The 15,385-nt window shown below is 40.3% G+C and overlaps 1 protein-coding gene across 2 annotated transcripts in view; it reads right to left on the reverse strand.

The window, feature by feature from the left end:
- Nucleotides 1–15,151, reverse strand: part of TMEM161B (transmembrane protein 161B) — a 31,727-nt gene extending 16,576 nt beyond the window's left edge. Inside the window, exons 1-3 of one of the 2 annotated variants that reach the window (XM_048503419.1) lie at nucleotides 14,957–15,151; nucleotides 3,019–3,122; nucleotides 1,070–1,156 (exon numbers count right to left, since the gene is read on the reverse strand). In XM_048503419.1, coding sequence (XP_048359376.1) covers nucleotides 1,070–1,156; nucleotides 3,019–3,122; nucleotides 14,957–14,959 — 194 coding nt within the window. In that variant the 5' untranslated portion in view covers nucleotides 14,960–15,151. The remainder of the gene's footprint in view (nucleotides 1–1,069; nucleotides 1,157–3,018; nucleotides 3,123–14,956) is intronic. The other variant, XM_048503420.1, reaches the window with a different exon arrangement.
- Nucleotides 15,152–15,385: the final 234 nt, after the last annotated feature.

The raw sequence follows: 15,385 nt of genomic DNA on the forward strand, positions 1-15,385 counted from the left end.
TATTAACTGTTTTGAACATTGTTGGCCAGAAAGCTGGCTGAGTAATAAAATTGTATTTTTAAGAGCTAGTGAACTTTGGATTTAACAAAGTTTTAAAGAACAAAGAGTGCTACTGATATTAATGTAATCTTTCACTGAGGGAATAACTAGAGCTCTGAGTTACAGAAAATTCCATGCCAAGGAAAATCCATGCCATGTTTGTTTCTTTTGCCTTTTTGATCTAGAGGAGATTTAGAACTCTACAATCATAGCTAAGCAAATCAGAGGGAAGAAGACACCTGAGTATCTGACATTTGCTACAGTCTTCTGATCAGTTGAGGCTCCTTTCTAGAAGGAGAACATGTTTCCGAGCCCAAAAATTCAAACATGGATGATTACCGTGTGGGAACTCTCTAATAGCAAAGATAAAGGTGCAAGTATCGAGTCATTACTGACCCATGGGGTGATGTCACATCACAACTTTTACTAGGCAGACTATGTTTATGGAGTGGTTTGTCATTGCCTTCTCCAGTCATTTACACTTTACTGCCAGCAAGCAGAGTACTCATTTTACTGACCTTGGAAGGATGGAAGACTGAGTCAACCTTGAGCCAGCTACCTGAAACTAACTGAACCGGCTACCTTGAACCAGCGACCTAAAACTGACTGAAGCTAATTCTTCAGTTACCAGTCCCTTCATCTCTCAGTCCTTCCTTATATCATAGTTCAGTGGATCTCTGAGAACACACTGGTACTCCCCCACTGACTACCAGGTCTTTAGGCCATAGAACAGCACATTTAAACATTTTGGTTCTTCCTTTTATTTTTATGCAATTAGGCCAGCAAGTGTTTACAGCACACCATTTTACAAGAATAGCAAAAGGAACAAGGCAAACACTTGGGGAGGCGACCCTTCCTGCCTTTTACCTCTCATACATTGGGATTCATATATACATGAATATGCTGAGATGCAGACAAATACATGATGAACAGCTTCCCATAATAGAAACAGATTTTCTGTTCATTTTGAAATATCCTTTAGGAGAGTAGATAATCATTCTCATTTTATACTAAGGGAAGTTTCATTTACCTGTCTTTCCTGCCTTTGCTGCCCTTTTGTTGTTTTCCCGCAAGAATGCGTAACTCTTCTTCCGTGGGATGCTGATACCATCGCAGACTGGAAGAAAGACGTCGAACAAACAGGCACCAGCAGAAGCACATGTTATTCATCAATCTGTATCTCAAAGTGTCTGTTTTAACTGTTCCTCAGCAAAATGCCTGATTTCAAGCAGATGTACTGCTACACATTTCCCCACACAGAAATCGCCATCAAGTTCATAGCTCAATATGGAGGAAACAAGTTTCAACACCAGAATTACTTTCATAAATGCATATTTTAAAAGTGGTAACTGATTAAAAGTATTTCACATAAGGAGCATCTAACATTCCAGTTTAAAAAGGTCCTGTGAGTCATGCAAGTAGGTTAAAAAATAATCTTAAAATACATGTAGGGACTAAAAAAATACTCCAATGATTTATGTTTTGGGTGAATGAGAGAAGGCCTTTATTTCCATCTATCCTTTTTTAGATGCAGTTACAGTATTGACAAAGGACCAGTTCGCCTACTGAACAGTTTGCTACATTTCTCTTCTATCACACAGCTATTGCTGCCAGCATAAAGGTCACATTCTCAGAAACCCAAGCAGTTCAGAATAAAACATGCAAGACCAATGTGCTACATAAGAAGTGTGTGTCATATTGATTTGCAGTTCATTTTTTGCAATGAAAATGGGTCTTTCAGCACAGAGCATAAATACAACTAGCTGCTGGTAATGCATGAGGTTTCAACTACTGCAGCTAAACTAGCAACAGCACTTCCACAATGTTCCCCTAGGATACCCATGACCAATTCTAAAATCCCTTGGGAGCCTATAAAGGACAGACAAGGATGCTGCTGTTTTAACAAACAGCAAGGGCCACTTCAGCAGTGTCTCTTCTGACTACATCCTGCTTCTACCAATGATCTCTAGTGAAATATTTCAACAACTGTCTCGTTTGACAAGCAGCAGTTGATGAGTACCAGATTCTCAGAACCCACTCTTGTATTTCCCACCTCACCACCCTGCTCAGACATCTCAAATCACACATCAGTTTGACTCCTACTGGGACAAAAATACCTCAAGATGAATGGGAAAATCATTAGTTAGTAAAAAAACAACAACAACTGAGTACCTGAGTTGAACACATTTCACAGCCATACCTAGCTGTGATTATTTAATGAACATCTTTAATCTGATTAAAATTAGAATACTTTCATAAATATTGATTCTTTATCTCAAGAGATTCAGTGCATTAATATCAACAGGACAGTTTCCACACTGGAATATTATGCTGCTAGGGCTTCACTCTTCTTCGTGTGTGTGATCAAGATACTCAATAGAACAAAATGGCAATTTATAATAATCCTGAACTTTTTATGGTGAGCATGCACTTAAAAGTAACTCAGGAACAACTGTAATTTAACTGATACTGAATATCAACTTTAAAAGGCTGATTTGCCACAAATAGTGTGGTTGACACTAATAACAGTATGTTTTCTTTATGATCTGGCTCTTCTTTTAATTTCATTTCTGATTTCCATCTACAGTAAGTACACCTTTTAATTACAGACACGCAGAAAATATTCTATGAACAATTTAAAGAGAAGTGTTCATTTCTTCAAAAAGAACACTGCATTTATTGAGTAGGAAGTTCATAATCAGGACACATACCATGTATTTCTCTATATAATCTAAAGTTACAATGCAGCGGTAATCTCTGGACCAGATCCTAAAAAACTGAAAGCAAGCATTCTATTGAGAATCAAACTTTCCATATCTGTGTATTGCTACAGCTTGTTTGAAAATGAAACCTACTGAGCAACAGGACAATTATAACAAGAAACTGTATAGCACCTTACAGACGATCAGATTTACAATGGCACACCCTTTCAGCTACAGCCCAATTTGCCAGATATATGATTAGCTCTACTTATCTTACCTGCCACTACAGAGGAGCCACCGTGCAAGAGAGTAGTGAGGTATGATCTTCTGTATAATACTAGCCATCACCATGGTAACCACCAGCTGCACACCTATCACACCCTGTGGAAGAATAAGCCAATGTATGTTAGCAGGAGCAAACTTTCCTTTTTTGAAACTAACTTTCCACAGGAGCTCTAAGAATGAAGATGTGCTACACTTTATTTTGCCCAGCGATTTGAACCTAACCATTAATCTCAATCCTTGCATAAAAATGAAGCTCTCTACAAATACCAACACACACACTTATCTTTGAATACAGTTCTAAAAATAAGTTTTGCTGTTACCTAATATACTTGATATTCAGAGTACCACAATGGAAAAAGCACTGAATTTTATCTGAAAAGCTGATGTTCAAAGCCTTCCCAAGGCAATGACTCACCAGATAACCTTGGACTTACTAGCCAGTCCTTTGAAGGAAGTTAGAATGGTGCTCAGGTTTATTTCGACTATCTTTTTTAACTTTAAAAAAAATCCCACCATCTGAGAGCCATTTCATCTGAAGCTTCACATAACGAGTTACACCAACCAGAATATGATGTAGCAAATTCTGTATGTGACACAGACATACGTGCTGCTAAACATTCTGGGAACATATGCTGGGAAGTAATGATTGACCATGACTCCCCAGAAGATGCCCACTGTGTTGGATACACGTTTTAAATGCTCATTATGACAAATACCAATATAGTCAGGCTGCTGGTGTTAAATGAAGAAGTTCCCTACTTTTTACTTTGCTTTTCTGTGTGGGCATTCTAAATAACAACATAATTTTAACTGGGCTGTGAGCCATGTACTTCAATTACCCCACACGTCTTTTCTTGTTATGAAAAGCTTAACAAAGACAGCATCAGCACATGAATGCCCAAGTGGCATTGGGAATACTAGAGTCACAAATCAATAGCCTAGTGGTAGTGTATCAAAAAATGTAATACACAGCACACAATGACCAAAACAGGTAACAGCAGTAATCTAAGAGCTGGAATAATAAAATGAAGACAAGATGGCAGAAAGTCAAATGTCAAAACTAAGACAAGATTTCAGAAACAGTTCAATCTCAGAAGCAAACACTTTATAGAAGTTGCAGAATACACAACTAGCCACCACCAAGACAATGCATATGTCCCATATCTCTTAAGCACTTACAGTAAAATACGTGGGAAGCATCACATATCGCTTCTCATCAATGAATGAAGAATGAAACAGCCACAATCATTCACTGTTGGAAAGTCAGAGGTTTCAATCCCCACAGGTTGGAAAGTCACAGGTTTCAATCCCCACAAAGAGGGTTATAACAACAACAAAATTAGAACTCCTGTTTAACTTAGACTGAGGAGCCGCGTTACGTAGTGGTTAAGAGCTTGCACTGCCACTCACACGGTCAGGAGTTCGAGCCCCCTGCGGGTCAGATATCCTGGCAGCTGGCTTATGGTCAACTCAGCCATCCATCCATTTCTTGGTTGGTAAATGAGTACCTAGCTCATAGCCAGGGGGTAAAGAATAGTCAGGGAAAGCAATGGCAAACTGCCCCACAAAAGAGGCTTGCCTATGAAATCACTGCTTGCAGTGGTACCCCAGGGTCGGACACGACTGAAAGGGAAACTTTATCTTTTTTTTAGCTTAGACTATTGGTCAAAATACACAGAAATGATTTAGATGTCAACTGAATCTCAAGAAGATTAATGTTATAATCCTGAGGAAATTTAACACTAGTTTAGTGGTGGAAAGTGCCATCAAGTTGTAGTCAACTTATGACAACCCCACAAGGTTTTCAAAGCAAGAGACATTCAAAGGTGGTCTGCCACAGCCAGAATCTGCATCATGACCCTGAACTTCCTTGGTAGGCTCCAATCCAAATACTAACCATGGCCAACCCTATTTAGCTTTTGAGACCTGGGCCTGGGTGATCCAGGTCAGAGCAGCACCAAGTTTAGTCAACTTTTAAAAAATCAGTACATGTTTGAACAATACTACAAACACTTAACAGTGTTTCCGGAGTGCTCCTGCTCAGAGCCACTTCACATTGTGTGAGACAGTTTCCTCTGCCACTATTTGTGGTGTATATGCGTGCACGCGCTTGTTAGGTACCGTCAAGTTGCTCTCAATTAATGGTGAGCCTATGAATCCATGTCCTCCAAAATTCTACTGTTAATAGCCGTGCTCGGATCTCGCAAACTGAGGGCTGTGGCTTCCTTTATAGAATCAATCTATCTCATGCCAGGTCTTCCTTTTTTCCTTCTGCCTTCAACTTTTCCTAGCATTATTGTCTTTTTCAGTGACTCTTGCCATCTCATGACGTGACCAAAGTGTGATACTGTAGCTTTGTGTGGTAGATACAGGAAATATGTTAGGGAGATCAATATCTCTAAAACTGGGTGAGACATGTACTGAGGAAACTACTCACACCAGTTAAAGAAAAAAAGAATGAAAATAACTGTTTCAAGTCGTATTTAAAAGAACTTCCACTAGAAACTCACACTAGCCTGTTCCTAAACTTGGCAATAGTATTATTTCCAGTTTGTTCTAAGCCTATGAGGAATATTCAAAGAAGTTCCCCCAACTGACCATTTGGCAGAGGACAAAACAGGAGCGCAAATTCATCTTGGATCCAATTCAAATACTTTAGAAATGGTTTCATAATACATGCCCCAATTTCTGATTATCTGGAGCTATTGGTTTCAGAAGAAAGGTAAACTGGGTGTCTTTTCCCCACATATGCATATGCAAAACCTGTAGGAATCTCTCCCCTTGACCTAATAAAAATCACTTTCAAACATGTGGCTCATCCTTACAGGTACATTCTGAGGAAATGCCTTTCTAGACATTTGAATTCTACTCTTTTCCAAGCAATCCAGACACAGATTGTACAGTTCATTCCCTGAAAGTTATTATTTGGTTCCAAAATTATAAGTAAAAATGGTATGTTTCTAAATACAGTAAAAGAGCTGTAGACGTACACAGTTCTAACACAGCTGCCATTGTGGGCTTTGAGCTAAGGCAGTGGTGGCGAACCTTTGGCACTCCAGATGTTATGGACTACAATTCCCATCAGCCCCTTCCAGCATGGCCAATTGGGGCTGATGGAAATTGTAGTCCATAACATCTGGAGTGCCAAAGGTTTGCCACCACGGTGCTAAGGAATAGAAAGGAAAATAAGTTATATTATCTGGACCTCTCTGTCTGAAACCACTGCTTTCTTTCTTTCAGCTTAGAGAAGCCACTGTATTTCATCTTTGAGGCAAAGGAGGGACAGAACCCTGCATGCAGTCACTAATCAATCCTGATGAGCTGCAGATGATGGACAATTACTCGACACATGCAAGTCAGCTTTCTCTTGTCTTACAGAATTAGCAAACCTTTAGGACCACAAGTGAGAATTGCACGTGCAATTTCCATAGCATCATACATACAGTTTACTTTTCAATTTCTACCCTTTCAGGGATAAGCTAATCAATCTTTCAATTCTTTTTCATTTCTTGAAAAATGGCACTCAGAATCATAGGACCCCCAAAAGATCAACAATATCAAGGGAAATTTGTCATTCTTTTAATTTCCTTAGTGATGTTGACTAATTAGGTAGCTGCTATATTCACAATAGTTATAGGCTGCTAATTGTGATCCAATATATTGTCAGCTATGGTCAGAGGTATAATGAACCCGTGGATTTGTGGGTCCCATGATGAATTATGGCTTTCCAATCTTTCATTGGATTCACGCTTTCTATGCCTTATTATTCATTTACCAAGCTTACTAGATTTTATGGCCTCCTGCTTGCCTTTGAATCAGAGCCAGTGATCATGTGACTAAGGCTGCTTCCAGCTTCATTTAGCCCAGATGTCCCCCTGCCTTGACTCAGCTGATCTGGCCTTGTATATTTTAAAACATTTATAAGCAGCCTTTCTTCATTATGCGATTCCTGGAAAAAACAAATGCATTGGATCCCTTCAGCCCCGGTTTCCATGCTAGTCATGGGACTGAGACGGTACTGGTCGCTGTTGTGGACGAACTCCAGCTCCACTTGGACAGAGGCAGTTTGGTGCTGCTGATGTTGTTAGATTTCACCACAGCATTCGATGTAGTAGATCATGATCTTTTGGTCCACCACCTCGCCAATATCGGGGTTCGCGGGTCAGCCTTATGCTGGCTGGCCTCTTTTCTCTGAGACTGGGGACAGCAGGTGGCATTGAAGGGAGATAACTCCAGGCACTGCCCCATTGTATGTGGGCTGCCGCAGGGGGCGATCCTCTCCCTGATGCTTTTTAACATCTACATGGACCCCCTGGCAAGTCTGGTCCAGAGTTTTGGGCTGCGGTGTCACCAATATGCAGATGACACCCAGCTCATGTTCAAGATGAAGGGCAGTCATTCTTCGGCCCCTGGAGCTCTCCAGTGATGTTTGGAAGCTGTTGCTGGTTGGTTGAGAGCGAGCCGGCTGAAGTTAAATCCTACGAAGATGGAGGTGCTGTGGCTGGGGCGCAGGAGCGACTGGTGGACTTTTGCCTGCCTATGCTAGATGGCGAGACATTGCACTTGGCCTCATCCGTCAAAAGCCTGGGAGTTATCCTGGACCCAGCACTATCGCTCGAGGTCCTGGTTGCTGAAACAGCCCAGGTAGCGTTCCATCATCTGCAGCAGGCAAGGCAATTGGCCTGGTACCTCTCCTGAACAGACTTAGCTACAGTCATCCATTCAACGGTCACCTCCAGGCTTGACTATTGTAATTTGCTGCACACCATCTGAGTTATTTGGTTTTAAACTAAATATGTACTATTATGTTTTTAAATAATGTTTTACTGTATTTAATTATTATATCTTATGTTGTTCGCCGCCCTGAGCCCTCCAGGGGAGGGCGGCCAATAAGTCTAAAGAATAAATAAAATTAATTAATTAATAAAAACACATGAAACAAAATACATTAATAATACAAAAGAATCTAAGATTTAAAATCACAACTCAGGACTACTAATACGCTTAACCAACCATCTCCTAAAGATCAAAAGTGAAGGACCAGGTGCACCTCCCTGGGGAGGTTCTCCCAGATAGGTGATGCTGCCATTGAAAAGATCCTCCCCCATGTATCCACTAAAACAAGATCAATGTAACAGTGAACTCAAGACTAGACTACTGCACTATACTCTGCACAGATTTGTCCTCAAAGACAACTTGGAAACTCAAGTTGGTATAAAATGCTGCATCTCAGCTACTACCAGTATTAGGTGGAACAAGTATATCACACCCATTCTGCAGATACTTCATTGGTTACCAATCAGTCTGAGTACAATTAAGGTTCTGGTTATCATTTATAAAGTCCTTAATGGTCTTGGACCCCCAAATCTGCAGGACCTTCTATGCTCTACAACAGTTTTGCCCATGTGAGCAAAAACTTTTGAAGGCTTCACCCTGCAAATAAGCAAAACCGGCAACTGACTATTGATGTGTGTTCCCTGTAGTGATGCCCTTTTTGTGGAATCACATGCCTAAGGGGATCAGGAAGGCCCTCATGCTTCTATCATTCCACAGAATGGGCAAAACAGAAATGTTCAAGCTGACATTTGTAAAAAGAGATTATAAACACATCATCATAATAATAAACCTTGAATAGGCATTAATAAAATACAGAATCAAAAACAAACAGTGCAAAAATCTGAAATACAGGGGAGGATCAGCACACCAGAACCTTTCCCAAGAAATTTGCAACCGTCTCCAATATAATTGAGCTATTATTTAACAAAAACAAGCTGTTATTTAACAAAAAACAAGCCCAAAGATTAGGAGGAGAGTACTTTAGCAGAAGCAGAATAATACAATGAAAATCAGAAATAAAATCAGCATATTTGGGACAATCAAATAAAATGTGCAGCATCGTCTCAAGAGTATTGGTGCAATGAGAGAAAACCCAGTCTTGTACGGGGGCCCTTGAAAAATGCTCTTGAAAAAAGGCTGAGAAAAAAGAGTTGCACCTCTAGCGAGGGCCCACCTTTGTTTGGGATGGAATAGAACCTTTAAATAGAAGGCCATATGCACTTTAGTAGGGATAATACCAAAGTATATAGGTGAGTAGAAGACCCTGGCTCTTTGAACCAAGAGTTGGAGTTCTTGACTAAAGAGACAGGATTTTATAGCTTGCAATATTTTGTTGGAGGGCTAACATGAGCAAGGCATCTCAGGAAAGGCCAAGGGGTAATCAGTTTGCTCTCAATGTGGATCAGTCAGTCAGAGCGTTGGATCTCAGGAAGGGCCAAATAAAGATAACTATTTGCATTGGTGGAAAAACAGAGTCTGGTCAGGAATTTGAAAGTGAGGAGCCAGGCTCTTATAACTAGTAGATGCTAGTCAGCTTCTAGACATAAAGTTGCGCATGTCACGCAACGCGGGACTCCAAAGATAAAGAAAACTCGACTGGATTTTTGATAAAAAAAACTCGACTGGATTTTTTTCTAGAGGAGCCCAGTCACTGATCCACAAAGGGATCCCGTATAGCAGTTGCTGTATTATTTCTGCATTAAATAACTTTAATGCTGCTGGGATATATTTGCCCCCTTTAGTAGCAAAGAAGTTTAAAATGGCAGCTGACATTGCCTTGGCACTCTTTGCAATGCAGCATAATTGAACAAGATATGAGGTCACTTTGTAAGGGTCAAGAGTGGGATCTGTTGCGATGTTTTTGTATATATCACCTTCCTTTAACTTCTACCTTCTACCCTCAATACCCACTTTCTGAATTATGGTATGTTGGTTATTCTTCAAGTAACTTCCTTGTCCCTCTTAGTTTTCATTGTTGTCTACTTGGATAACCCTAAATCCTAATGCACTGTTAACTGAAGTACTCTGATATTTGCTTCATATTCATTCTCGATGAGAAAGGAAGGCTATAAATGAAGCAAATAATAAAATAATGGATGATCCTTCTCTTCCTATCCAGATTAGCTCAGATAACATCAAAGCCTCGGGATTGGCCCACTGACATTTGCAGAAACAGGTCAAAAGCCCTGGCAAAGCCCCCCGGCCCAAGCCTGACATGAGGCAGACATTTTGCCAAAATCTTTAATGAGTCAAATTACAAAGCTCAGCTGTGCATTTCCAAGATTTGTTCAGTGACAGCAACTGCATTCAATGGAATGTGGCCTCATGCACAGAACTGAGTGAGCCATGCTAAGCAGATCTGAAAGCAGGAACACAGGACATGCAAGTTCTATTTTAAGAAAGTAAGTTCAGTTCAGAATTTGTTTTGCCTTGTCTGTTTCTCTTTCAACCATTTGGCTGTGCTAAACTTCACTGCTTTACTTTTGCCAACCTCTTGCTGTCCAACTCAATCAAGTTAGAACTCCATCCACTCATTTACGAAACACTACCCTCATAATAATGAAAACATTGCCAGGGGAACAAAAATAGTTGTGTTAGGATACCCTGGGCACTTCCATTTTAATCTCTTTTGTCACTGGAATGGTAACAGTGATCACGATACCTGATCAATCACGGAGTTAAGGATAATGAGTGGGTGAGTGAAGACCCAACTTCTGTCCCAGGGGAGGGGCCCCAGACATAAAGGAGAAAGCAGGATCACGTGGGGTTCCTGAGACATTTCAAGTTCCATAAGAACCCCTTCCCCAAACATGTGGTCATAGTATACCAACAGGGAAGAGGCTGGCAACCAGTTTGCTTCCTTCCAAACTTGAGAAATTATTTTGCTGAAAACAATCTGAAACTATACTAATAGTGTTGTCATTTTCAACCCATCTGTTCTAAGATGCTAGTAAGCACCAAGTCAATCTGAAACTATACTAATAGTGTTGTTATTTTCAACCCATCTGTTCTAAGATGCAAGTAAGCACCAAGCAATCTGAAACTATACTAATAGCATTGTCATTTTCAACCCATATGTTCTAGGATGCTAGTAAGCACCAAGTCAATCTGAAACTATACTAATAGTGTTGTCATTTTCAACCCATATGTTCTAAGATGCTAGTAAGCACCAAGTCTTACCAACAAGTTGTACTTTGAATTTGCATTCACCAATACTGCTGCTGCTGCAAGGAATGCAAATGCGACAACAAATGTAAATGGACTGATAACCCCACCTGCAATACAATGCACTCAACCACACCTTTGCATAGAAAGTTCCACCCAAACACTTATTGATTGATGTATTGTCAAAGGCTTTCACGGCCGGATTCAACCGGTTGTGGTGGGTTTTCCGGGCTGTGTGGCCATGGTCTGGTAGATCTTACCAACTTACTGATTGGTTCCCCCACTCTGGGTCAAGGACAATATATACCCCACTAAACATTCTCTTCTCACTAGACACAGTGTGTAACATACTTCTCTCTGTGATACACCTCTGAAGATGCCAGCCACAGATGCAGGTAAAACATTAGGAACAAGATCTACCAGACCACGGCCACGCAGCCCGGAAAACCCACAACAAGAAGTTGTACTTTGCTTCTTTTCAAAACCACTAATATTGGATACTCCTACACTACCAGAAGGCCAGTCAGAGGTCTCCATGGGAATCTCTGCCAGTAGTATGGTGAGATTCTACAAGCACTTCCAGTTTTTTTTAAAAAAAGATTTTAGAACTTGAACCTAATACTGACTTGCAGTGAACAAATCATTAGAAATAAACTTAAAAAGTCATTGTTCCTGTGTAAACACAAGGTGTAAGTATGAAGGACATGAAACACAAAAAACAAGGTTATCATTACATGTTCATAAAAACAAAGTGCCACAGATAACCATATCAAGAATTCTGTACCAAGAACAGAGTGCTACAGAATTCTGTACCAAGTTAGCACATTTTGGAAACTCTTGTCCAAAATCACTTGGTAATACAGCATGAGAAAAAACTGTAACAACTCCACTGTGTGTGCCATCATCTTGGGCATGCCGAAGGAAGACATTAGCTCACACAAATCCTTCTCCCCCTATTATGCAGACTCTACATGCAACAGTGAATGAAAGCAAGACTTGCAGTTGCAGATATCTCTACTGTACATATTGTGTCATGATATGTGTATCCTATGAAATTCATTCAACGTTTGGTAGAAGTTCAGTTAAATGCACAGCATATATACACATAAAGATGCAAGAATTTATACAGTCTGTATACAAACAGCAGAAATGAACAGAAAAATTCCCCTAGGTGAAACTGTGAAATTTGCCCATTCCCTGCTTCTTCTGAAGATATCCAACTCCACCATCATACTATTCTGGGGGCTGGGGCAAGGAATACATTTCAAGGATAATTTCTTCTGTCAGCAGTGATTTACCCGAGGATCTAAGCCCAAACCTAAAGGAATTATCAGCTTATTTGTCCAAATGAAACCCATAATTAACTTACACTGCCTAGGCTGAAATATTAGAAACAACTAAAAGTGATGCTAGACTTGAAATCTGGGATTGGAACCCTTGATTCTGGATAAGAGACTCACAATTTGGATTAAGATGAGATACCGAACAGGTCCAGATAGGGCTCACTGATCTCCTGTTGTGCTAGGCTCTTTCCCACATTCCCACAAATAAGTAGAGGGAAGGATGTAGAAAAAATAATTCACAAGAATGCTGCTTAATGACCTAGTTTCTCAAATCGCATTGGTTAAGAGGTTCATATCAGCAACAAAGTAACCCCAACGTTCATGCAACATTTATGATACCTGTAGTAGAAATGTTAGCCTATACATTGAGTGTGGTAAGAATTCCAAAGGTTCTTCAAAGGTCCAGATGCACCAGGTCATTAGAGAGATGGCCATGACACAGCTTCTTTCTATACTAGTATTGCTTTAGCTCTGAGAGCAATGCTAGCATGTCAGGAGCTAGGGCATCCAGCTCTACTACAGTAAAGATATATAGAGAAGAACCCACTGCAGCAGCTCCAAGACATTAAAGAAACATTATATGCTCTGTGGCAAACATATACCTGGTCTATTCTGGAGTCCCGTCATTAGACAATCACCCAAATGGTCACACCATCAAAAGTCATAAGCAATTTGCTTGTGTTAATATAGCTGTATGGGTAAATTTAACATAAGACTTCCCTCCCATATAGAACAAAAACCAAAGTAACAACATGCCTACCACTGTCAAATACTGGTACAAAACACAGAGTACATCATACCCAGAGTACATCTAAACCAGAATTTTGCTTCCAACAGTGGCAATCCCTGGAATGACAGACCATTCTTGCTCCTGAAATGTCTATGCAACAATCCCCAAATTATCAGAGTCTGAATATCACCAATGTAGACATACTCATGCTTCTGCATAAACTTAACTGGCCTTGACATTATTTTTAATTTATTTTTATTTGTTGGATTTATATCCTGCCTCATCTCCCAAGGGCTCTGGGTGGGTTAAAATGTATACCAAACATACATAACAATAAACATTAAAATATACATACACATTGAACAGAATGTACTATCCTTTAGTACATCACTGATTGTAACTGCACTGATTGTAACATCAAGTTCATATGTCTTCTATTGTGTGCTTAATAGGTTTTGGATGTTAGATATGCATCTTTTAGACTATACTATATTGTTATTACACTTTTTAGAAATATATTATTAAAATAACTAAAGGCTCTTGTTTCCTATTCAACATGTACCCACTACGCATTCCATGCTGTTTAGCAAATCAATCTCTCCTTGAATTTCTAGTGAAGATTATTAGCACTAAGTATAACTATTAAGTTCATAAATATTCTGCCAGCTATGGTTGGGTAAGACTGAAACTAAGCATCACCTACACCAATCAATATGCTCACCACAGATGTAGAGATTCTATTAACATATGAATGAGAAAAGAAACAGAAGATAGCAGTGTAATATTAGTTACACCCTTCAAGTGCATTGAAGTCCAGGGTGTGACTCTTTAGGATTACAATGATAATGTACTGAAAGTCTGAAAGAACCCTTGGAGACTCCTGTAGAGCTTTTCTGCTGGAATAACAGATAACTTGCTTTCCCTATTTACAAAGAAAAGCCCTGCATGTAAGAGAAAAAAAAGATAAAAACCAAAACATATTAACAAGTCAATAGCTTTAGAAAGCTTTCTACTTCAAATTGCTGTGTTTACAAGAAACCTTGCTGCCCAAAAATGATATTTACAAATTCCTTAATCCCATGATATGAACAGAAGCAGGAAGATTCCATAATGAATGTGGGTGGCCTAAAACAACAGAAGTGCATAAAAAGACCATTATTAGATCAGATCAGTGGTCCACCTAGTCCAAAATCCTCCCTAACACAGCAGTTTTAACTGTTGAATTCTCATACCCCAAAATCCTGTTGGTGTGTAAGGTGCTGTTGAACTCAAATCTAGTGACCAATCAGTTATTCTCAAGGACAAAAAAAGGGCAGAGAGGCTGAGACTTCCCTGATTTTATCTCCTGGCACTGGTATTCAGAAATTTGCTGGTCCAGAATGTGCAGGTTCCCTTTAGTCATCATACAGTTATCCTCCAAAAACATCTAAAGCTATCTACACCACTACATTCATTAGCAAGGAATTGAACTTTTTACTGCCACATTTTAATGACTCGACCCTCAAGTTCTAGTATTTCGGAAGAGGAACAGGCTGTTTATACAACACACATTTAGGTTGGCAAATTGTACAACAGCAGTTATGGAAGGGTTGCTTCATATTTCTCCCAACTTAAAAAAAGAAAACAGAATCTAGCTTTATACCGCTGTGCATAGAACTTTTTCACAATTAGTCACTAATTGGACACTATAATCCAGTAGAGGCGTTCCCCATTTTACAATTACCACCTTTAAGAGCAACAAGATGAGGTCCAAGTTTTAAGCAGCACTCTTTCCAATCCCCCTCCCGAAACCTTTTAAGTTCTTGAAACTGCTGCCTCCTCTCCCCCGCCTCCCGGTTATTAACTTCAGCACTCACCATGCTGCACCAACCGCTACCTCCACCACCACCACCGCCTCCTCCTCCTCCTCGCGGGCTCTCCCCCCACCCAAAACATAAATCTTTCCCGCGCGAGCCAAGCCGCACAGGAAGTTCGGAGGGCGGAGGGGGTTAGACAGGAGACTTCATCCTCAAGCGGCACCGGTTTCTCCTGCCCGGGCTCACGCCTCCCGAGCCTGCAGAGGTCATACCAGGACCCCACCAGGCAAGGACCCGCCAGGGTTTCCTGAGATGTGCCTGAAAGAAAAAAAAATTACATGTCCATCTCGTGTTGAACGAGCACCCTCTTCCCACTAGAAAGCCGTTACCACTTCAACACGTTGCGTTTCCGACGGAAAAGGGAGATGGACTTTCTTGCAAGAAGCCATTCTTTAAACCTAACCTCGAACAGGCACGCTTGGGACAGCC

Source organism: Sphaerodactylus townsendi, linkage group LG07, assembly GCF_021028975.2.
Source record: "Sphaerodactylus townsendi isolate TG3544 linkage group LG07, MPM_Stown_v2.3, whole genome shotgun sequence".
NCBI lineage: Eukaryota > Metazoa > Chordata > Lepidosauria > Squamata > Sphaerodactylidae > Sphaerodactylus > Sphaerodactylus townsendi.